The sequence below is a fragment of the Sapajus apella genome, unplaced genomic scaffold (assembly GCF_009761245.1).
Source record: "Sapajus apella isolate SASKATOON/1434 unplaced genomic scaffold, GSC_monkey_1.0 scaffold168, whole genome shotgun sequence".
Classification (NCBI taxonomy): Eukaryota; Metazoa; Chordata; class Mammalia; order Primates; family Cebidae; genus Sapajus; species Sapajus apella.
In genome coordinates this window covers 1,224,074-1,243,675 of record NW_022437108.1, presented here as the reverse complement: position 1 = coordinate 1,243,675, position 19,602 = coordinate 1,224,074, and the positions used below count along the sequence as shown (strand labels likewise).

Below are 19,602 nucleotides of genomic sequence, written 5' to 3'. Positions count from 1 at the left end.
CAACAAAGCAAATCAATAAATGTGATTCATCACATAAACAGAACTAAAGACAAAAATCACATGATTATCTCAAAAGATGCAGAAAAGGCTTTTGATAAAATTTAACATCCATTCATGTTAAAAACTCTCAATAAATAGGTATTAAAGGAACATACCTCAAAATAAAAAAAAGCCATCTATGACAAGCTCACAGCCAACATTATACTAAATGGGCAAAACCAGGAAGCATATCCCTTGAAAACTGGCACAAGACAAGAATGCCCTCTCTCACCACTCCTATTCAGCATAGTACTAGAAGTTCTGGCTAGGGCAATCGGGCAAGAGAAAGAAAGAATATTCAAATATGAAGAGAGGAGAAACTCAAAACTATCCCTGTTTGCAGATGACATGATTCTGTATTTAGAAATCCCAGACTCCACCCAAAAAGCTTTTTTTTTTTTTTTTTTGAGACAGGGTCTCACTCTGGTTGCCCCCAGGCTGGAGTGCAGTAGTGCAATCTCAGCTCACTGCAGCCTCGACTTCTCAGGCTCAGGTGATTCTCCCACTTCAGCCTCCTGAGTAGCTGGGACTACAGGTGCAAGCCACCACGTCTGGCTGATTTTTTGTATTTTAGTAGAGATAGGGTTTTACTGTGTAGCTCAGGCTGGTCTTGAACTGAACTCAAGCAATCCACCTGTCATGGCCTACCAGAGTGTTGTGATTACAGGCGTGAGCCACTGTGCCCAGCCCTCCAAAAGCTTCTTGAGCTGTCAAACAGCTGCAGCAAAGTCTCAGGATACAAAACCAATGTGAAAAATCACTGACATTCCTATACACCAACAGTCAAGCTGAGAGCCAAATCAGGAACTAACACCCATTCCATATTGCCACAAAAAGAATAAAATACCCAAAAATACAGCTCACTATGGAGGTAACAGATCTCTACAAGGAGAACTACAAAACACTGCTCAAAGAAATGACAGATGACACAAGCAAATGGAAAAACACTCTATACTCATGCATAGGAAGACTCAATAGCATTAAAATGGCGGTAATGCTCAAAGCAATTTATTAGATTCAATTATTCCCATTAAATTACCATTGATGTTCTTCACAGAATTAGAAAAAAAATTTTTTTTAACTCATATGGAACCAAAAAAGATCCCAAATAGCCAAAACGATCCTAAGCAAAAAGAGTAAAGTTGGAGGCATCACACTACTGGACTTCAAACTATATTATAGGGCTACAGTAACCAAAACAGCATGGTACTGGTACAATAACAAGACATGTAGACCCATGGAACAGAATTGAGAGCCCAGAAATAAGGCCACACACCTACAACTATCTGATCTTTGACAAACCTGACAAAAGCAAGCAATGGGAAAAGGATTCCCTATTTGATAAATGGTGTGGTGATAACTGGCTAGCCATATGCAGAAGATTAAAACTTGGATCTTTTCCTTATACTATATACAAAAATTAAATAAAGAAGGATTAAAGACTTAAATGCAAAACCCAAAACTATAAAAACCCTAGAAGACAACCTAGGCAGTACCATTCAGGACACAGGCATGGGCAAATATTTCATGATGAAGACACCAAAAGCACTTGCAACAAAAGCAAACACTGACAAATGGGATCTAATTAAACTAAAGGGCTTCTGAACAGCAAAAGAAACTATCAACAGGATAAACAAACAACAGAATGGAAGAAAATTTTTGAAAACTATGCATCCAACAAAATCTAACATCCAGCATCTATATGGAATTTAAACAAATTTACAAGAAAAGAACCACCCCATTGAAAAGTAGGCAAAGGACATGAACAGATACTTTTCTAAAGAAGACATACATATGGCCAACAATCATATGAAAAAAAGCTCCACATCAGTGGTCACTAGAGAAATGCAAATCAAAACCATAATGAGATACCATATCATACCAGTTAAAATGGCTATGATTTCAAAGTAAAAAAATAACAGTCCCAGCTACTTGGGAGACCGAAGTGGGAGGATCCCTTGAGCCCAGTAGGTGAAGGTTCCAGTGAACCAAGATCGTGCCACTACACTCTACCTGGGGTGAGAGAGTGAAACCCTGTCAAAAAAAAGAAAAAAGTGATACCAATCATTCCCATACTTTTCTAAAATATTAAAGAGAAGGGAACACTTCCTAACATTTTATGCGACTAACATTATCAAAGTCAGTAAAACATACAAAATAAAACCACATACTAGTATCTCTTGTGAACACTAATATGAAAATTCTCATGAAAATACTTCCAGAACTCAACAGCATATTAAAAGACTTATATACCATGATCAAGTGGGATTACTCAAATTAAAGTATGTTTCAATATATGAAAATAAATGAATGTAATACAGCACATTAACATAATTAAGGGGAAAAATCCATATGATCATCTTAAGAATTAAAGGGGAAAAAAAAAGCACATGATCATCTCAACTAATGCAGAAAAAGCATCTGATGAAATTCAACACCCTTTCATGATAAAAAACACTCAACAAACTAGGAACAGAAGAAAACTACTCACAAACAACAACATAATAAAAACCACACATGAAAAACCCACAATGAACATCACACTCAACTGTGAAAGACGCATTTTCCTCTAAGATCAGGATCAGCAAGATGCCTGCTTTCACCACTTCTATTCAACATAATTCTGGAAATTCTAGACAGAGAAATTAGACAAGAAAAAAAGAACAGTAAAAGGCATCAAAACTGGAAAGGAAAAAGGAAAATTATTTCTGTTCACAAATAATATGATGCTATATGTAGAAAATGCTAAAGAATCTAAAAAAAAAAAAAAGTGTTGCAACTAAAAAAATAAAAAATAAATCCAGCCGAGATCATGCTACTGCCCTTCAGACTGGGCAACAGAGCGAAGACTCTGTCTCCCGCTTACCCCTGCCCCAACACACAAAACTTTTCTCTTAAATATTTTACTTTTTATTGCTATTGTAAATATATTTTCTAACTGGTTATCACAAAAAAGCTATTAATTTTTGTATGCTAGATATGCTGTTGCGTAGCTTCAGAACCCTCTCTAGAGCTTAGTTTTCCTAATTAACCTCATAGAATTGTCAGGAATGAGTTAGCACACATAGAGTCTAGCATAAGGTAATGGCTCAGTAAATGTTACCTACTGTTGTTGTTATATTAATTTGGTACTCTGCCATCCTACTGAACTGATTTATCTTGTTGCTTCTACTAGTTTTTACTCCATTCTCCTGGGCTTTGTGATATACAGTATCTTCATAATCTTGATAATTTTCTTACTTTTTAAATGTTTTATATGTATTTACCTTTAAACTGCAATGCCTAATACTGTCAGGACAATAATAAATAAAAGCAGTAAGCTGATGAGTATCTTTTACAGGCAAGAATATTTCTACTGCAAATGCAAATAATGGCTACATTAACATTCTATAGCATAGCTACACCAACAAATGGTTATGGATATTCCTCAATTTGGGCACTTAAATTGTTTCTTGACTTTTTCACTGTTAAAAGTACCAGTAAAAGAGTCATCCATGCAAAGTTAAATGCAAGAACCAAAAACCAAACATCTCATGTTCTCATTTATAAGGGGGAGCTGAACAACGAGAACACATAAACAGAGGGAGGGGAACACCACACAGCAGGGCCTGTTGGGGTGGGGAGCAGAGTGGAGGGGGAGCATCAGGACAAATAGCTAATGCATGCTGGGCTTGATACCTACGTGATGGGTTGACAGGTACAGCAAATCACCATGGCACATGTTTACCTATGTAAAAAACCTGCACATCCTGCACATGTACCCCAGAACTTAAAAAAAATTTTTTTAGAGTCATTCATGTCTATAAATAATCTGAGCACATTTTGTGCTATTTCACTGAGCAGGCTTAGGTCTCAATAGGACTTCTTAATGCACACTGCTTTTCAACAAGACCATACTATCTGTACTGCCTTCAACGGTGTATGTGAGTAGTTTTCTCACTGCAGCTCTACCGACAGTATTTTTGTTAATGGTGCCAAGGTTGAGAATCCCTGTTCTAACAGATCAGGTTCTGGCAAAGCGAGGCCGTGCTGGCGCTTGCTCTGAGGACATCTCTTTAACAATTGTTCCTAGGGCCAGTCAGTAAAGAGAAACAGAATTCTCTAATGCTAATTCTCATGAGGTTTTAGATGAGAATTTAGACTTCACCACAGAGGTGTAAATGTAATTAAACAACAGCTAGGTAAACAAGGCGTCATCATTTTGCTTCTCTTAACATTTTGGGTGAGACAGTCTCTCTGGAAGGGTTGTCTTGTGCATTGAATCATGTGTAGCAGAATCCTTGGCCTCCACCCACTTGATGCTAGCAGCCCCAAGTTGTGCTCACAAGAACTGTTCCCAGACATGGCCAAATATCCTCAGCAAACTCACCTCTAGTTGGATACCACTGTGTTAAGAGAATGCTGTTCTAGAAATCAGAAAAAAACAACTCATCACAGATATAACATGATGGTTGAGATATACTTTTGTTACAAGCAGACTGACGAAGGAAGAACTAAAATGTGGAATACTCACTTTGCTTTATAAGGTGAATCAGAGCCAAAATTTTGCGTTTCCATTAAACTCTCATACTCCTTAGCCCTAAAGAGAAAAAAAGTTTTAACAGTTATTTCACTGCTAATTTTTATAATAAACCAAAATGTTGGCTAGATTTTCCCCTATTAAATTTAACACTCAGTTTATTAAATTTGGTGATTGAAGTGGCTGACTACCTATGTACCTCAAGAGTTACGCAATGAAAAGATAAACAGAGGTAAAGAATAGTACAAAAAAAATGATCATTTAATTTTAGAAGTAATTAAAAAGGCAGGGGAAATAACTTGACCAGACCCTCAAAGATTTGTTTTGAAATTTAGGATACTTCTCTGTCACTTACTAACTAGGCTCTAGCTTGCCTAAACTAGTAGGTGACAGTCATCAAGCTGGTCACTGACCTACGATAGTTCTCACTATAGCAACCCGTGAATGTTGACTTATTTTGTACGTTTCTCTTTTTGGAGAAAAAAAGGAGGAAAATGCCAATTTAAATGTTAACTTCTCATCCAAAGGGTCCCGGTGTCAAAGAATTCATCCAGTGACCTATGAAAAAATTACCCACAACATAAAACAATCTAGAGAGCAGTGACAGGTGAAAAAAAATACTCCTACCTAAAACAGTGAGAAGATGCAAATTATAATAGCCCTAAAGGGAAAAAAAGCAAACTAGACAGGTTATGCTTTGGAATAAGAAATATCTAAATTGGAATGAGATATGAAATTACATATTTTTTCAACCTAAGTATGCTCACTGCCATCAGCCTAAATATTACAATTTCTTAAAATATGAAGATTTTTAAAAATATAAACATTTTGCACATCGAAATGGAGAAATAACCACCTGGTAGCTGCAAGTAATTGTGGCCTTATCTGAAAGGTGAGAAAAGTACCAATTATGCATGGTTGAATATGTTCCAAGCACTCTGCTGGCTGCTGTACATTCTATAATACCACACGTATCTAAAAAAGCAATATGGTATTATCTCTATGACATGGTTTGGATATTTGTCCCCTCCAAATCTCATGCTGAAATGTGATCCCCAATGTTGGAGGTGGGGCCCACTGAAAGGTGGCCGGATCATAGGGGTGGCTCTTTCATGAATAGCTTGGTGCTCTCCTTACAGGGATGAATAATATGAGTTCATGTGACATCCAGTTATTTAAGAGTATGGCACCTTGCCCTGTGAACATTTTTTATATGTCTCTTGGCTGATTGTATGTCTTCTTTTCACAAGTGTCTGTTCATGTCCTTTGGCCACCTTTTAATGGCTTTACTTGGTTTTTGCTGATTCAATTGTCCAAGTTCCTTATAGATTCTGGATATTAAACCTTTGGATGCATAGTTTGTGAAATACTTTCTCCCACTCCATAGGTTATCTGTTCACTCCGTTGATAGTTTCTTTTGCTGCACAGAAGCTCTTTAGTTTAATTAGGTCCCACTTGTCAGTTTTTGTGTTTATTGCAATTGCTTTTGAGGATTTAGTCACAAATTCTTTGCCAAGGCCAATGTCCAGAATGGTATTCCTTAGGCTTTCTTCCAGGAATTTTATAGTTTAGAGGTCTTACCTTTAAATCTTTCATTCATCTTAACTTTTGTATATGGTGAAATGTAAGGGTCTAATTTATTTCTTCTGCATATGGCTAGCCAGTTATCTCAGGACAATTTATTAAATAGGGAGTCCTTTCTTCATTGCTTACTTTTGTCAACTTTACCAAAAATCAGATGGCTATAGGTATGCTGCATTATTTCTGGGTTCTCTATTCTGTTCCACTGGTCTTACGTGTCTGTTTTTGTACCAGTATCATGCTGTCTTGGTTACTGTAGACTTATAGTATTGTTTGAAATTGGGTAATCTGATGCCTCCAGTTTTGTTCTTTTTACTTAGGACTGCTTTGGCACTTCAGGTTCTTTCATGGCTCTATATGCCTTTTAAAATAGCTTTTCAAAATTTTGTTAAAAAATGACATTGATAAACAAAGACCATATGATCATCTCAACATATGCAGAAGCTTTCAATAAAATCCAACGTCCCTTCATGATTTAAAAAAGAAAAAAAAAAAAACCAACAGACTAAGAATTGAAGGAACATACCTCAAAACAAAAAAATTTTTAAAGCTATCTATGGCAACCCTATAGCCAATACCATAGTGGATGGGCAAAAGCTGGAAGCACTTCCCTGAAGAACAGAAACAAGACAAGAATGTCCACTTTCACCATTCCTATAAAATGTACTGCAAGTCCTAGCCAGAGCAAATAGCAGGAGAAATACAAGGCATTCAAACTGGAAAATAAGTCAAATTACCTCTCTTCACTGACAATATGATTCTACACCTAGAAAACTCTAAAGACTCTGCTAAAAGGCTCCTAGAACTGATAGATGACTTCAGTAAAGTTTTAGGATACAAAATCAGTGTACAAAAATCAGTAGCACTTCTATACACCAATAATATTGAAGGTGAGAGCCAAATCAGGAACATAATCCCATTTACAATAGCCACACATACACAAAAATAAGATACCCATGTATAAATTTAAACCAAGGAGGTGAAAGATCTCTACAAGCAGGACTACAAAACATTACTAAATCATATGTTACAAATAAATTAAATTCCATATGGGCTCATGGATTAGAAGAATCAATATCATTAAAACAGCTCCCAAAGTAACCTGCAGATTCTATGCTATTTCTAAAATTACCTTTCCTTTTTTTTTTTTTCATCTTCTGGGACATTGCAAATTTGAGTATTTTGTCACTTTATGATGTTGCCTATGTCACATAGGCTGTTTTTCAATTGTAAACAGCATCAGTGGTATCTGTGATTTCCTCAGTGACTTATATGGTAGGGTTGTTAGTAAAGGCTGTGGTGAAGTCTTGCTGGGGATGGGAACACCTCAAGCCCCAGAAGTGGCAGCAATGGGCCACATGTACTTGTTTTTAGGCTCCACGGTGACACTGACACGGGTGTTAGCAGGTCCAGCTGAGCTGATTCTTGGGCCTCCAGGCAGCTTGCTCTGGCGACAGGGGTGGCAGCAATGGGCTAGTGAGTTCATTATCAATTATCAAAGAGTGAACAGATATTTGTCCCCTCCAGATCTCATATTGAAATGTGATCCCCAATGTTGGAGGTAGGGCCTAACGAAAGGTGGCTGGATCATAGGGGTGCATCCCAGGCTCCCAGCTGATACCAGAAGAGCAGGCCACCTCACTTTCCACTCCTATCTTGCTTTAGGTCAGGGGTATCTAATCTTTTGGCTTCCCTGGCCACAACAGATGAAGAACTGTCTTGGGTCACACATAAAATACACTAACACTAACAATAGCTGATGAGCTTTAAAAAAAAATCACACACACACACACAAATCCTGTAATGTTTTAAGAAAGTCTGCAAATTTGTGTTGGGCCGCATTCAAAGCCATCCTGGGCCACATGTGGCCTGCAGGATGTGAGATGGACAAGCTTGCTTTAGGTGTTTCGTCACTTCTCGGTTGAATGCCAGTATTCTCTTAGATGATCTGTTCAAAGTGTGATTATCTACTCTCTCACTATCTTGGTTCTTTGCTGTGGAGGAGGCACACACTAGCTGCCTCTTGTCAGTCATCTGGAAGCACCTCCCATTTGATTCACTTTTAGCATTTAATTAAATATTTATTTCCAGAGTTTTGACTCTGTATTAACTAAACTATATTATGGAGACCAGGGGGGATACAAAGAGGTATATACATAATGAGAATATTTAAGAAACTTATTCTGCAGAAGGAAGTTGGCGAAGTAACAGCATAAAAAGATACATAATTCCAGCTAGGTTCGGCGGCTCACGTCTGTATTCCCAGCACTTTGAGAGGCTGAGGCAGGTGGATCATTTGAGGTCAGGAGTTCAACGCAAGCCTGGCAAACATGGAAAATCCCTGTCTCTACTAAAAATACAAAAATTAGCTGGGTGTGGTGGTGCGCACCTGTAATCCCAGCTAATCAGGGGGCTGAGGCACAAGAATCGCTTGAACCTGGGAGGTGGAGGTTGCAGTGAGCCAGGACTGGGCCACTGCACTCCAGCCTGGAAGACAGGGGGAGACCCTGTGTCAAAAAAAAAAAAAAAAACCTAATTCCATGGAGCAGAGTAATATGGTATGTTCATTTCCAGCTAAGTTTCCTGAAGAAAATGGAATGTGTACTCTCTTTAAAGTCAGGTGGTCTCTGAATACACAGGTAAAAAAGGAAATGACATTACTACCAGAGAAAATCGAGTAAACAATGCTGAACATAAGGAAAAATACAAGTTACGCTTAGAACATTGTAGAGACCCATTTGGTCAGAGCAAAAGATTAAAATGTGAGAACAGCAAGAGAAAAGGTTCAAAGAATCCTTTAAAATATTCTGCTACAATTACAATCTGATGATTTGGTTTTTAGAGGATTGTCTACTTTGGTAAGATTTAAAATTTTATTAGTGTAGTATTGTACCCTGCGTCTCTTCATTATTAATCTCAATATCATCTTGGTTATACTCCCTCTCAGTCATGATGTGGGCTATTTGTATGCTCCATTTTATTTTTTATTAGCTTTTTTGCAGGCTATTTTACAAATCTTCTCAAGAAATTAGACTTCTTTATCTTTATAAAAAATCGCATATTGTGTCACGTGTGTATTTGTTAAATAAAACTAAGTAAATCCATCTATCTTGTTTTCCATGGGGTGATAACAATACTGTTCCAGCTCCTTGAGTTATTTAGATCATTTCTACATCAACTGATAGCAAAATCATTTAAAGCAAAAATTTCATTCTGAGCAAAGCATTGGTAACATCCTGTAAGTTTTATATTGTCATAAATTTCAAATAATCTATAGTTTTCATTTTGATTTACTCCTAAAAATTCATATTAAAAATGTTTTTTTATCACCCTTGCTTCCAAAATATTAATTTTTTCTCTTTATAATTTAAAAAAAATTTTGGTCAGTTTTACAGAGGTATAATTTCCATATAATAAAAAACTTCTGTGTATAATTCAATGAGTTTTCACTATTGTGTACCCCAATATAACCAAAGTCAAAATCATGATATGAAAGATTTCTACTACACCACAAGGTTCTCTTTTGTCTCTTTCTAGTCAGTCTCTTCCCCTACCCCTTGCTCTTAGAAATGAGTCATCTGGTTTCTACCAGTAAGGCTTTCTAGAATACACAATTACTACAATCATGCACACATTATTGTCTCTAAATTAATTCATTTGGCATAAAGCTCTTGAGATTCATCCAAACTGGTATCACTAGTTTTTACTGCTTAATAATGTTCCACTGTTCAGAGACCTGAAAATCGTGTTTATCCACTCACAAATTTAGATATTTCACTTTTTTCCAGATTAGGATTAATATGAATAAAACTACTATGAAAATTGGCAGACAAGTACTTGTATGAAAAATGTTTTCATTTCTCTCAGATAAATTACCTAAGAGTGGGTCATGTAATAAGCATGTACTTAACTTTAAATGACCAAAAGATTTTCTGAACTTTAAATGAGTGAAGTATTTTCTGAAGTAATCATTCCAATTTGCACTTCTACCAGTGAAGTATGAAAGTTTCAGTTGCTTTAGTCCTTGCCAATACTTGGTTTGGCCAATCTTCTTAATTTTAGAAATTCCTCTGGGTGTATAGTGGCATCTCACTGTGGTTTAATTTGCAATTTCCTAATGATTTAAACAACCTATTACATGGATATTTGCTGTTCATGTATCTTCTCTAGTTAAGTGTGTTCAAATTTTTTTGCTGTGTTAAAAATCAGTTTATTTTCAGAGGTGGTGGTGAGGTGGGGCTTTGATCGTTTGTAATAAATTTCTAGTTTGATTTATGCACAATGAATATTTAATTTTCAGTTCAGAATTAGAAGATTAGAATTCTTGGTCTTTTGTGTTTTGTTGTATGTTCATATTTTATAAATGTTCAGTGGAAATTTATTTTTTAAAATATGTATGGTCTACTGACAGAAATCAAAGCTTGGCAATAAACATCTGGACATATTTCTGGAATCTCAATTCTAATGGACTAGAATCTAATATAGATTAATAAAACAATTTATATGTCTATCCTTATGTTAATAGTTAATAACTATAGGGTTGTAGTAAGTTTTGAAATTGAAAAATTCAGTTTGTTCTTCTTTTTCAAGATTGTTTAGGCTATTAGTAAGTCTCTTGTAATTCTACTTAACTTTTTTTTCATTTTAAGCTCTGGGATACATGTGCAGGATGTGTAAGTTTGTCACAGATGCCATGGTGGTTTGCTGCACCTATCAATCCATCACCTAGGTATTAAGGCCAGCATGCATTAGCTATTTTTCCTAATGCTCTCCCACTCCCAACCACATCCTCTGACAGGTCCCAGTGTGTGTTGTTCCCCTCCCTGTGTTCATGTGTTCTCATTGTTCAGTTTCCACTTATAACTGAGAGCATGTGGTATTTGGTTTTCTATTCCTGTGTTAGTTTGCTGAGGATAATGGCTTCCATCTCCATTCATGTCCTTGCAAAGAACATAGTCTTGTTCCTTTTTATGGCTGCATAGTATTCCATGGTGCATATGTGCCACATTTTCTTTATCCGGTCTATCATTGATGGGCATTTTGGTCAATTCCATGTCTTTTTTTATTGTAAATAGTGCTATAAAGAACATATGCCTGCATGTATCTTTGTAACAATGATTTTTATTCCTTTGGGTATATACCCAGTAATGAGATTGCTGGGTAAAAATTTTTATTCCTTTGTGTATATTACCTAGTAATGAGATTGCTGGGTATTTCTGGAATCACCAGTCTTTCACAATGGTTGAACTATTTTATATTCCCACCAACAGTGTAAAAGCATTCATATTTCTCTACAACCTCGCTAGCATCTGTTGTTTCTTGACTTTTTAATACCTGTCACTGGGACCAGCATGAGATGGCATCTCATTGTGGTTTTGATTTGCATTTCTCCAATGATCAGTGATGCTGAGCTTTTCTCCATATGTTTGTTGGCCGCAAGAATGTCTTCTTTTGAGAAGTGTCTATTCTTGTCCTTTGTCCACTTTTTAATGGGGTTGTTTGCTTTTCTTTCTTATAAATTTAAGTTCCTTATAGATTCTGGATATTAGGCCTTTATCAGATGCTTAGATTACAAAAATTTTCTCCCACTCTGTAGTTTGCCTTTTGCTCTGACAGTTTCTTTTGCTGTGCAGAGGCTCTTTAATTAGATCTTATTTGTCAATTTTTTCTTTTGTTGAAATTGCTTTTGCTGGTTTTGTCATAAAATCTTTGCCCGTGCCTATGTTCTGAATGGTATTGCCTAGGTTGCCTTCCAGAGATTTTATAGTTTTGGGTTTTGCATTTAAGTCTTTAATCCATCTTGATTTCATTTTTGTATATAAGGGAAAGGTCCAGTTTCAATCTTCTGCATATGGCTAGCCAGTTATTCCATCACCACTCATTGAGCAGTGGTGATTCCATTCCTTTTGTCAAGTTTGTCAAAGATCAGATAGTTATATGTGTGTGGCCTTATTTCTGGGCTCTCTATTTTGTTCCATTGATCTATTTGTCTATTTTTGTACCAGTACCATGCTGTTTTGGTTACCGTAGCCTGGTAATAAAGTTTGAAGTTCAGTAGCGTCATGTCTCCAGCTTTGTTCTTTCAGTTTAGGATTGCCTTGGCTATACGAACTCTTTTTTTGGTTCCATATGAATTTTAAAATGGTTTCTTCTAATTCTGTGAAGAATGTCAATGGTAGTTTAATGGGAATAAAATTGAATCTATAAATTACTTTGGGTAGTAAGGGCATCTTAACAATATTCATTCTTCCTATCCGTGAGCATTGAAGGATTTTCCATTTGTTTGTGTCTTCTCTGATTTCCTTGAGCAGTGGTTTGTAGTTCTCCTTGAAGAGGTCCTTCACTTTCCTTGTTGGCTGTATTCCTAGGTATTTTACTCTATTTGTAGCAATTGTGAATTGCAGTTCATCCATGATTTGGCTCTCTGATTGCCTAATGTTGGTGTATAGGAACGCCTGTAACTTCTGCACACAGATTTTGTATCCTGACACTTTGCTGATGTTGCTTATCAGCTTAAGAAGCTTTTGTGCTGAGACGATGAGGTATTCTAGATATAGGATCATTTCATCTGCAAAGACACTTTGACTTCCTCTCTTCCTATCTGAATACACTTAATTTCTTTCTCTTGCCTGACTGCCCTGGCCAGAACTTCTAAAACTATGTTGAAAAACAGTGGTGAGGGAAGGCATCCTCATCTCATGCCAGTTTTCAAGAGGAATGCTTCCAGCTTTTGCCCATTCAGTATGATATTGGCTGTGGGTTTGTCATAAATGGCTCTTACTATTATGAAGTATGTTCCTTCAATACCTAGTTTATTGAGAGTTTTTAACATGAAGGATGTTGAATTTTATCAAAGGCTTTCTCTGCATCTATTGAGATAATCATGTAGTTTTTCTCTTTAGATCTGCTTATGTAATGATTATGTTTATTGATTTGCATATGTTCAAGCAGCCTTGCATCCTGGGGATGAAGCCAAGTTGATCATAGTGGATAAGCTTTTTCATGTGCTGATTTGGTTTGCCAGTATTTACTAAGAATTATTGCATTGATGTTCATCAGGGATATTGGCTGAAGTTTTCTTTTTTTGTTGTATCTGTGCCAGGTTTTTGTATCAGAATGGTGCTGGTCTCACAGAATGAGTTAGGGAGGAATCCCTCCTTTTCAGCTTTTTGGAATAGTTTCAATATGAATAGTACCAGCTCTTTTTTGTACTTCTGGTAGAATTCAACTCTAAATCCACCTGGTCTTGGGCTTTTTTTGGTTGGTAGGCTATTTGTTAATTCTGCCTCAATTTCAGAATTTGTTATTGGTCTATTCAGGTATTCAACTTCTTCCTGATTCAGTCTTGGGAGGGTGTTTGTGTCCAGGAATTTATCCATTTTTTCTAGATTTTCTAGTTTATTTGCACAGAGTTATTTATAGTATTTTTATTTTATAGTATACAGACTTATTTACAGTAAATTTCCCTTTCTAGATTCTTCACAAAGTATGTTTCTAAACTGTTGAATCAAAACATAGGTTCAACTCTCTGAGATGAATGCACACATAACAAAGCAGTTTTACAGATAGCTTGCTTCTAGCTTTGATTGCCAGATATTCAGTTTTCCACCACAGGCCAGAGCGGAGTTTGAAATATCTCTTTTTAGATTCTATACAAAGAGTGTTTCTGAACTGCTGAATCAAAACATAGGTTGAACTCTCGGAGATGAATCCACACACACATCACAAAGCAGTTTCACAGAGAGCTTGCTTCTAGGTTTCATTGCCAGATATTCGGTTTCTCAGTATAGGCCGCAGTGGAGCTTAAAATATCTCTTTTTAGATTCTGCACAGAGTGTTTCTAAACTGTGGAACCAAAACATAAGTTAAATTGCCAAAGACGAATGCACACATCTCAAAGCAGTTTCAACAATAGCTTTCCATTAGTTTTTATAATGAGATATTTGTCTCTTCACCATAGGCTTCCATTCAGTTTGAAATGCACCTTTCTAGATTCTACACAAAGCGTGTTTCTAAACTGCTGAACCAAAACATAGTATATAGTACTATAGAAATATAGTATTCTCTATTTCTGTGGTGTCATTGGTGATAACCCATTTACCATTTTTATTGTGTCTATTTGATTCTTCTCTATTTTATTAGTCTAGCTAGCCATTTTATTTTTTTAAAAAAACCAGCCCCTGAATTTATTGCTGTTTTAAAGGATTTTTTCACATCTCTATCTCCTTCAGTTCTGCTCTGAGTGTTATTTATTTTCTTCTGCTAGCTTTGGGGTTTGTTAGCTCTTGGTTCTCTAGTTCTTTTAATTGAGCTGTTACTGTGTTGATTTGAGATATGTCTAGCTTTTTGATGTGGGCACTTAGTGCTATAAATCTCTCTCTTAACACTGCTTTAGCTGTGACAGAGATTCTGGCACGTTGTCTCTTTGTTCTCATTGGATTCAAAGAATTTCTTCATTTCTGCATTAATTTCATTATTTACCCAGGAGTCATTCAGGAGCAGGGTGGTCAATTTCCATGTAGTTGTGTGGTTCTGAGTGAGTTTCTTAATCTTGAGTTCTAATTTTATTGTGCTGTGGTATGAGAGACTATTATTTCGGTTCTTTTGTATTTGCTGAGGAGCGATTTACTTCTAACTATGTGATCAATTTTACAGTAAGTGCAATGTAGCACCAAGCAGAATGCATACCCTGTTGTTCTGGGGTAGAGAGTTCTATAGATATCAGGCCCACTTGATCCAGAGAAGAGTTAAAGTCCTGATAATTTTTGTTAATTTTCTGTCTTGACAATCTGTCTAATATTGACAGTGAAGTGTTAAAATCTCCCATTATTATTGTGTGGGAGTCTAAGTCTCATTGTAGGTCTCTAAGAACTTGTTTTATGAATCTGGGTGCTTCTGTACTTGGTGTATAAATATTTAGAATAGTTAGCTCTTCTTGCTGAATTGACACTTTTATCATTATGTACTGCCCTTGTCCTTTTTGATTTTTGTTGGTTTAAAGTCTGTTTTGTCAGAAATTAGGCTTTGCAACCCCTGCTTTTTTGTTTTCCATTTGCTTGGTAAATTTTTCTCCATTCTTTTATTTTCAGTCTATGTGTGTCTTTGCATGTGAGATGGATCTCTTGAATGCAGCACACTGAGGGATCTTGACTCCTTAACCAGTTTGCCATTCTGAGTCTTTTAATTGGGGCAGTTAGGCTACTTACATTTAAGGTTACCATTGTTTTTTGTTTTTGTTTTTTTTTTTCTTTCAGTTTGTTTCATTTGTTTAATGATGCTATTAGAAAAATATAAAAGTACACATGTTGTTTACATTATATTATTATTGGACAGTGCTTTTCTATGGCATATTGAAATGATCCATGTCTTTTTTTTTTCCCCATTTATTTATTTTATTGCATTTTAGGTTTTGGGGTACATGTGAAGAACATGCAAAATTGTTGCATAGGCACACACGTGGCAATGTGATTTGCTGCCTTCCTCCCCATCACCCCCCACCATCCCTCCCCTATTTCCCCCCAACCTAACCCCGGGTGTAATGCTCCCCTCCCTATGTGTTCCCATTGTTCAACACCCACCTATGAGTGAGAACATGCGGTGTTTGATCTTCTGCTCTTCTGTCAGTGTGCTGAGAATGATGGTTTCCAGGTTCATCCATGTCCCTACAAAGGACAAAAACTCATCGTTTTTGATGGCTGCATAATATTCCATGGTGTATATGTGCCACATTTTCCCTATCCAGTCTATTGTCAATGGGCATTTGGGTTGGTTCCAGGTCTTTGTTATTGTAAACAGTGCTGCAATGAACATTCGTGTGCACGTGTCCTTATAGTAGAAAGATTTGTAATCCTTTGGATATATACCCAGTAATGGGATTGCTGGGTCAAATGGAATTTCTATTTCTAGGTCCTTAAGGAATCGCCACACTGTCTTCCACAGTGGTTAACTAATTTACACTCCCACCAACAGTGCAAAAGTGTTCCTATTTCTCCACATACTCTCCAGCATCTGTTGTCTCCAGATTTTTTAATGATCGTCATTCTAACTGGTGTGAGATGGTATCTCAATGTTGTTTTGATTTGCATTTCTCTGATGAACAGTGATGATGAGCATTTTTTCCTATGTTTGTTGGCCTCATGTATGTCTTCTTTTGTAAAGTGTCTGTTCATATCCTTTGCCCACTTTTGAATGGGCTTGTTAGTTTTTTTCTTGTAAATCTGTTTTAGTTCTTTGTAAATTCTGGATATCAGCCCTTTGTCAGATGAGTAGACTGCAAAAATTTTTTCCCATTCTGTTGGTTGCCGATTCACTCTAATGACTGTTTCTTTTGCTGTGCAGAAGCTGTGGAGTTTGATTAGGTCCCATTTGTCTATTTTGGCTTTTGTTGCCAATGCTTTTGGTGTTTTGGTCATGAAGTCCTTGCCTACACCTATGTCCTGAATGGTTTTGCCTAGATTTTCTTCTAGGGTTTTTATGGTGTTTGGTCTTATGTTTAAGTCTTTCATCGATCTGGAGTTAATTTTAGTGTAAGGTGTCAGGAAGGGGTCCAGTTTCTGCTTTCTGCACATGGCTAGCCAGTTTTCCCAACACCATTTATTGAACAGGGAATCCTTTCCCCATTGCTTGTTTTTGTCTGGTTTGTCAAAGATGAGATGGTTGTAGATATGTTGTGTTGCCTCCGAGACCTCTGTTCTGTTACATTGGTCTGTATCTCTGTTTTGGTACCAGTATCATGCTGTTTTGATTACTGTAGCCTTGCAGTATAGTTTGAAGTCTGGGAGTGTGATGCCTCCAGCTTTGTTCTTTCTGCCTAGAATTGACTTGGCTATGTGGGCTCTCTTTTGGTTCCATATGAAGTTTAAGGTTGTTTTTTCCGGTTCTGTGAAGAAGGTCATTGGTAGCTTGATGGGGATAGCATTGAATCTGTAAATTACTTTGGGCAGTATGGCCATTTTCATGATAGTGATTCTTCCTAACCAAGAACATGGAATGTTTCTCCATCTGTTTGTGTCCTCTCTTATTTTGTTGAGCAGTGGTTTGTAGTTCTCCTTGAAGAGGTCCTTTACGTTCGTTGTTAGTTGTATTCCTAGGTATTTTATTGTCTTTGTAGCAATTGTGAATGGCAGTTCGTTCTTGATTTGGCTCTCTTTAAGTCTGTTATTGGCGTATAGGAATCCATGTGATTTTTGCACATTGATTTTGTATCCTGAGGCTTTGCTGAACTTGCTTATCAGTTTCAGGAGATTTGGGGCTGAGACGATGGGGTCTTCTATATAGACAATCATGTAGTCTGCAAATAGAGCCAATTTGACTTCCTCCTTTCTATTTGAATGTGCTTTATTTCTTTTTCTTGCCTGATTGCTCTGGCTAGAACTTCTAATACTATATTGAATAGCAGTGGTGAGAGAGGGCATCCTTGTCTGGTGCCACATTTCAAGGGGAATGCTTCCAGTTTTTGCCCATTCAGTATGATATTGGCTGTTGGTTTGTCACAAATAGCTTCTATTATTTTGAGATATGTTCCATCAATACCTAGCTTATTGAGGGTTTTTAGCATAAAGGGCTGTTGAATTCTCTGCATCAATTGAAATAATCATGTGGTTTTTGTCTTTGGTTCTGTTTATGTGGTGAATTACGTTTATAGACTTGCGTATGTTGAACCAGCCTTGCATCCCCGGGATGAAGCCTACTTGATCATGGTGGATAAGCTTTTTGATGTGCTGTTGCAATCGGCTTGTCAGCATTTTATTGAAGATTTTTGCATCTATGTTCATCATGGATATTGGCCTGAAATTTTCTTTTCTTGTTGAGTCTCTGCCCAGTTTTGGAATCAGGATGATGTTGGTCTCATAAAATGATTTGGGAAGAATTCCCTCTTTTTGTATTGTTTGGAATAGTTCCAGAAGGAATGGTACCAGCTCCTCTTTGTATGTCTGGTAGAATTCGGCTGTGAACCCATCTGGACCTGGGCTTTTTTTGGGTGGTAAGCTCTTAATTGCTGCCTCAACTTCAGACCTTGTTATGGGTCTGTTCAGGGTTTCGGCTTCTTCCTGGTTTAGGCTTGGCAGGAGGCAAGTGTCCAGGAATTTATCCATTTCTTCCAGGTTTACTAGTTTATGTGCATAGAGTTGTTTGTAATAATCTCTGATGATGGTTTGTATTTCTGTGGAATCTGTGGTGATATCCACTTTATCGTTTTTTATTGCATCAATTTGGTATTCCCTCTTTTCTTTTTTATTAATCTGGCTAGTGGTCTGTCTATTTTGTTGATCTTTTCAAAAAACCAGCTCCTGGATTTATTGATTTTTTGAAGGGTTTTTGTGTCTCTATCTCCTTCAGTTCTGCTCTGATCTTAGCTATTTCTTGTCTTCTGCTAGACTTTGAGGTTTGTTGATCTTGCACCTCTAGCTCTTTCAGTTTTAACGATAGGGTGTCAATTTTTGATCTCTCCTTGCTTCTCATGTGGGCACTTATTGCTATATATTTTCCTCTAGAGACTGCTTTAAATGTGTCCCAGAGATTCTGGTATGTTGTGTCTTCATTCTCGTTGGTTTCGAAGAACATCTTTATCTCTGTCTTCATTTCATTGTTTATCCAGTCAACATTCAAGAGAAAGTTGTTCAGTTTCCATGAAGCTATGCGGTTCTGGGTTAGTTTTTGAATTCTGAGTTCTAACTTGATTGCACTGTGGTCTGAGAGACTGTATGTTATGATTTCTGTTCTTTTGCATTTGCTGAGGAGTGATTTACTCCCAATTTTGTGGTCAATTTTAGAGTAGGTGTGATGTGGTGCTGAGAATGTATATTCTGTGCATTTGGGGTGGAGAATTCTGTAAATGTCTATTAGGTTTGCTTGGTGCAGGTCTGAGTTCAAGTCCTGGATATCCTTGTTAATTTTCTGTCTGGTTGATCTGTCTAATGTTGACAATGGGGTGTTAAAGTCTCCCACTATTATTGTGTGGGAGTCTAAGTCTCTTTGTAAGTCATTAAGAACTTGCCTTATGTATCTGGGTGCTCCTGTATTGGGTGCGTATATATTTAGGATCATAAGCTCTTCTTGTTGCATTGATCCTTTTACCATTATGTAATGTCCCTCTTTGTCTCTTACGATCTTTGTTGCTTTAAAGTCTAATTTATCAGAGATGAGAATTGCAACTCCTGCTTTTTTTTTGCTCTCCATTTGTTTGGTAGCTCTTCCTCCATCCCTTTATTTTGAGGCTTTGCGTATCCTTGCATGTGAGATGGGTTTCCTGGATACAGCACACCGATGGGTTTTGGCTTTTTATCCAATTTGCCAGTCTGTGTCTTTTGATTGGGGCATTTAGTCCATTTACATTTAGGGTTAATATTGTTACGTGCGAATTTGATACTGCCATTTTGGTGCTAGCTGGGTGTTTTGCCCTTTAGTTGAGCTGATACTTGTTGTTCCTTTATATGTGTAGAACCTCTTTCAGGAGCTCTTGT

General features: G+C 36.9%; 1 protein-coding gene across 3 annotated transcripts in view; it reads right to left on the bottom strand.

The window, feature by feature from the left end:
• SCAPER (S-phase cyclin A associated protein in the ER) overlaps positions 1–19,602 on the bottom strand; it is a 537,506-nt gene that overhangs the window by 265,397 nt on the left and 252,507 nt on the right. For all 3 annotated transcript variants that reach the window (XM_032267297.1, XM_032267296.1, XM_032267298.1), the window contains one exon: positions 4,553–4,618. In XM_032267297.1, the coding sequence (XP_032123188.1) occupies positions 4,553–4,618 (66 nt within the window). The remainder of the gene's footprint in view (positions 1–4,552; positions 4,619–19,602) is intronic.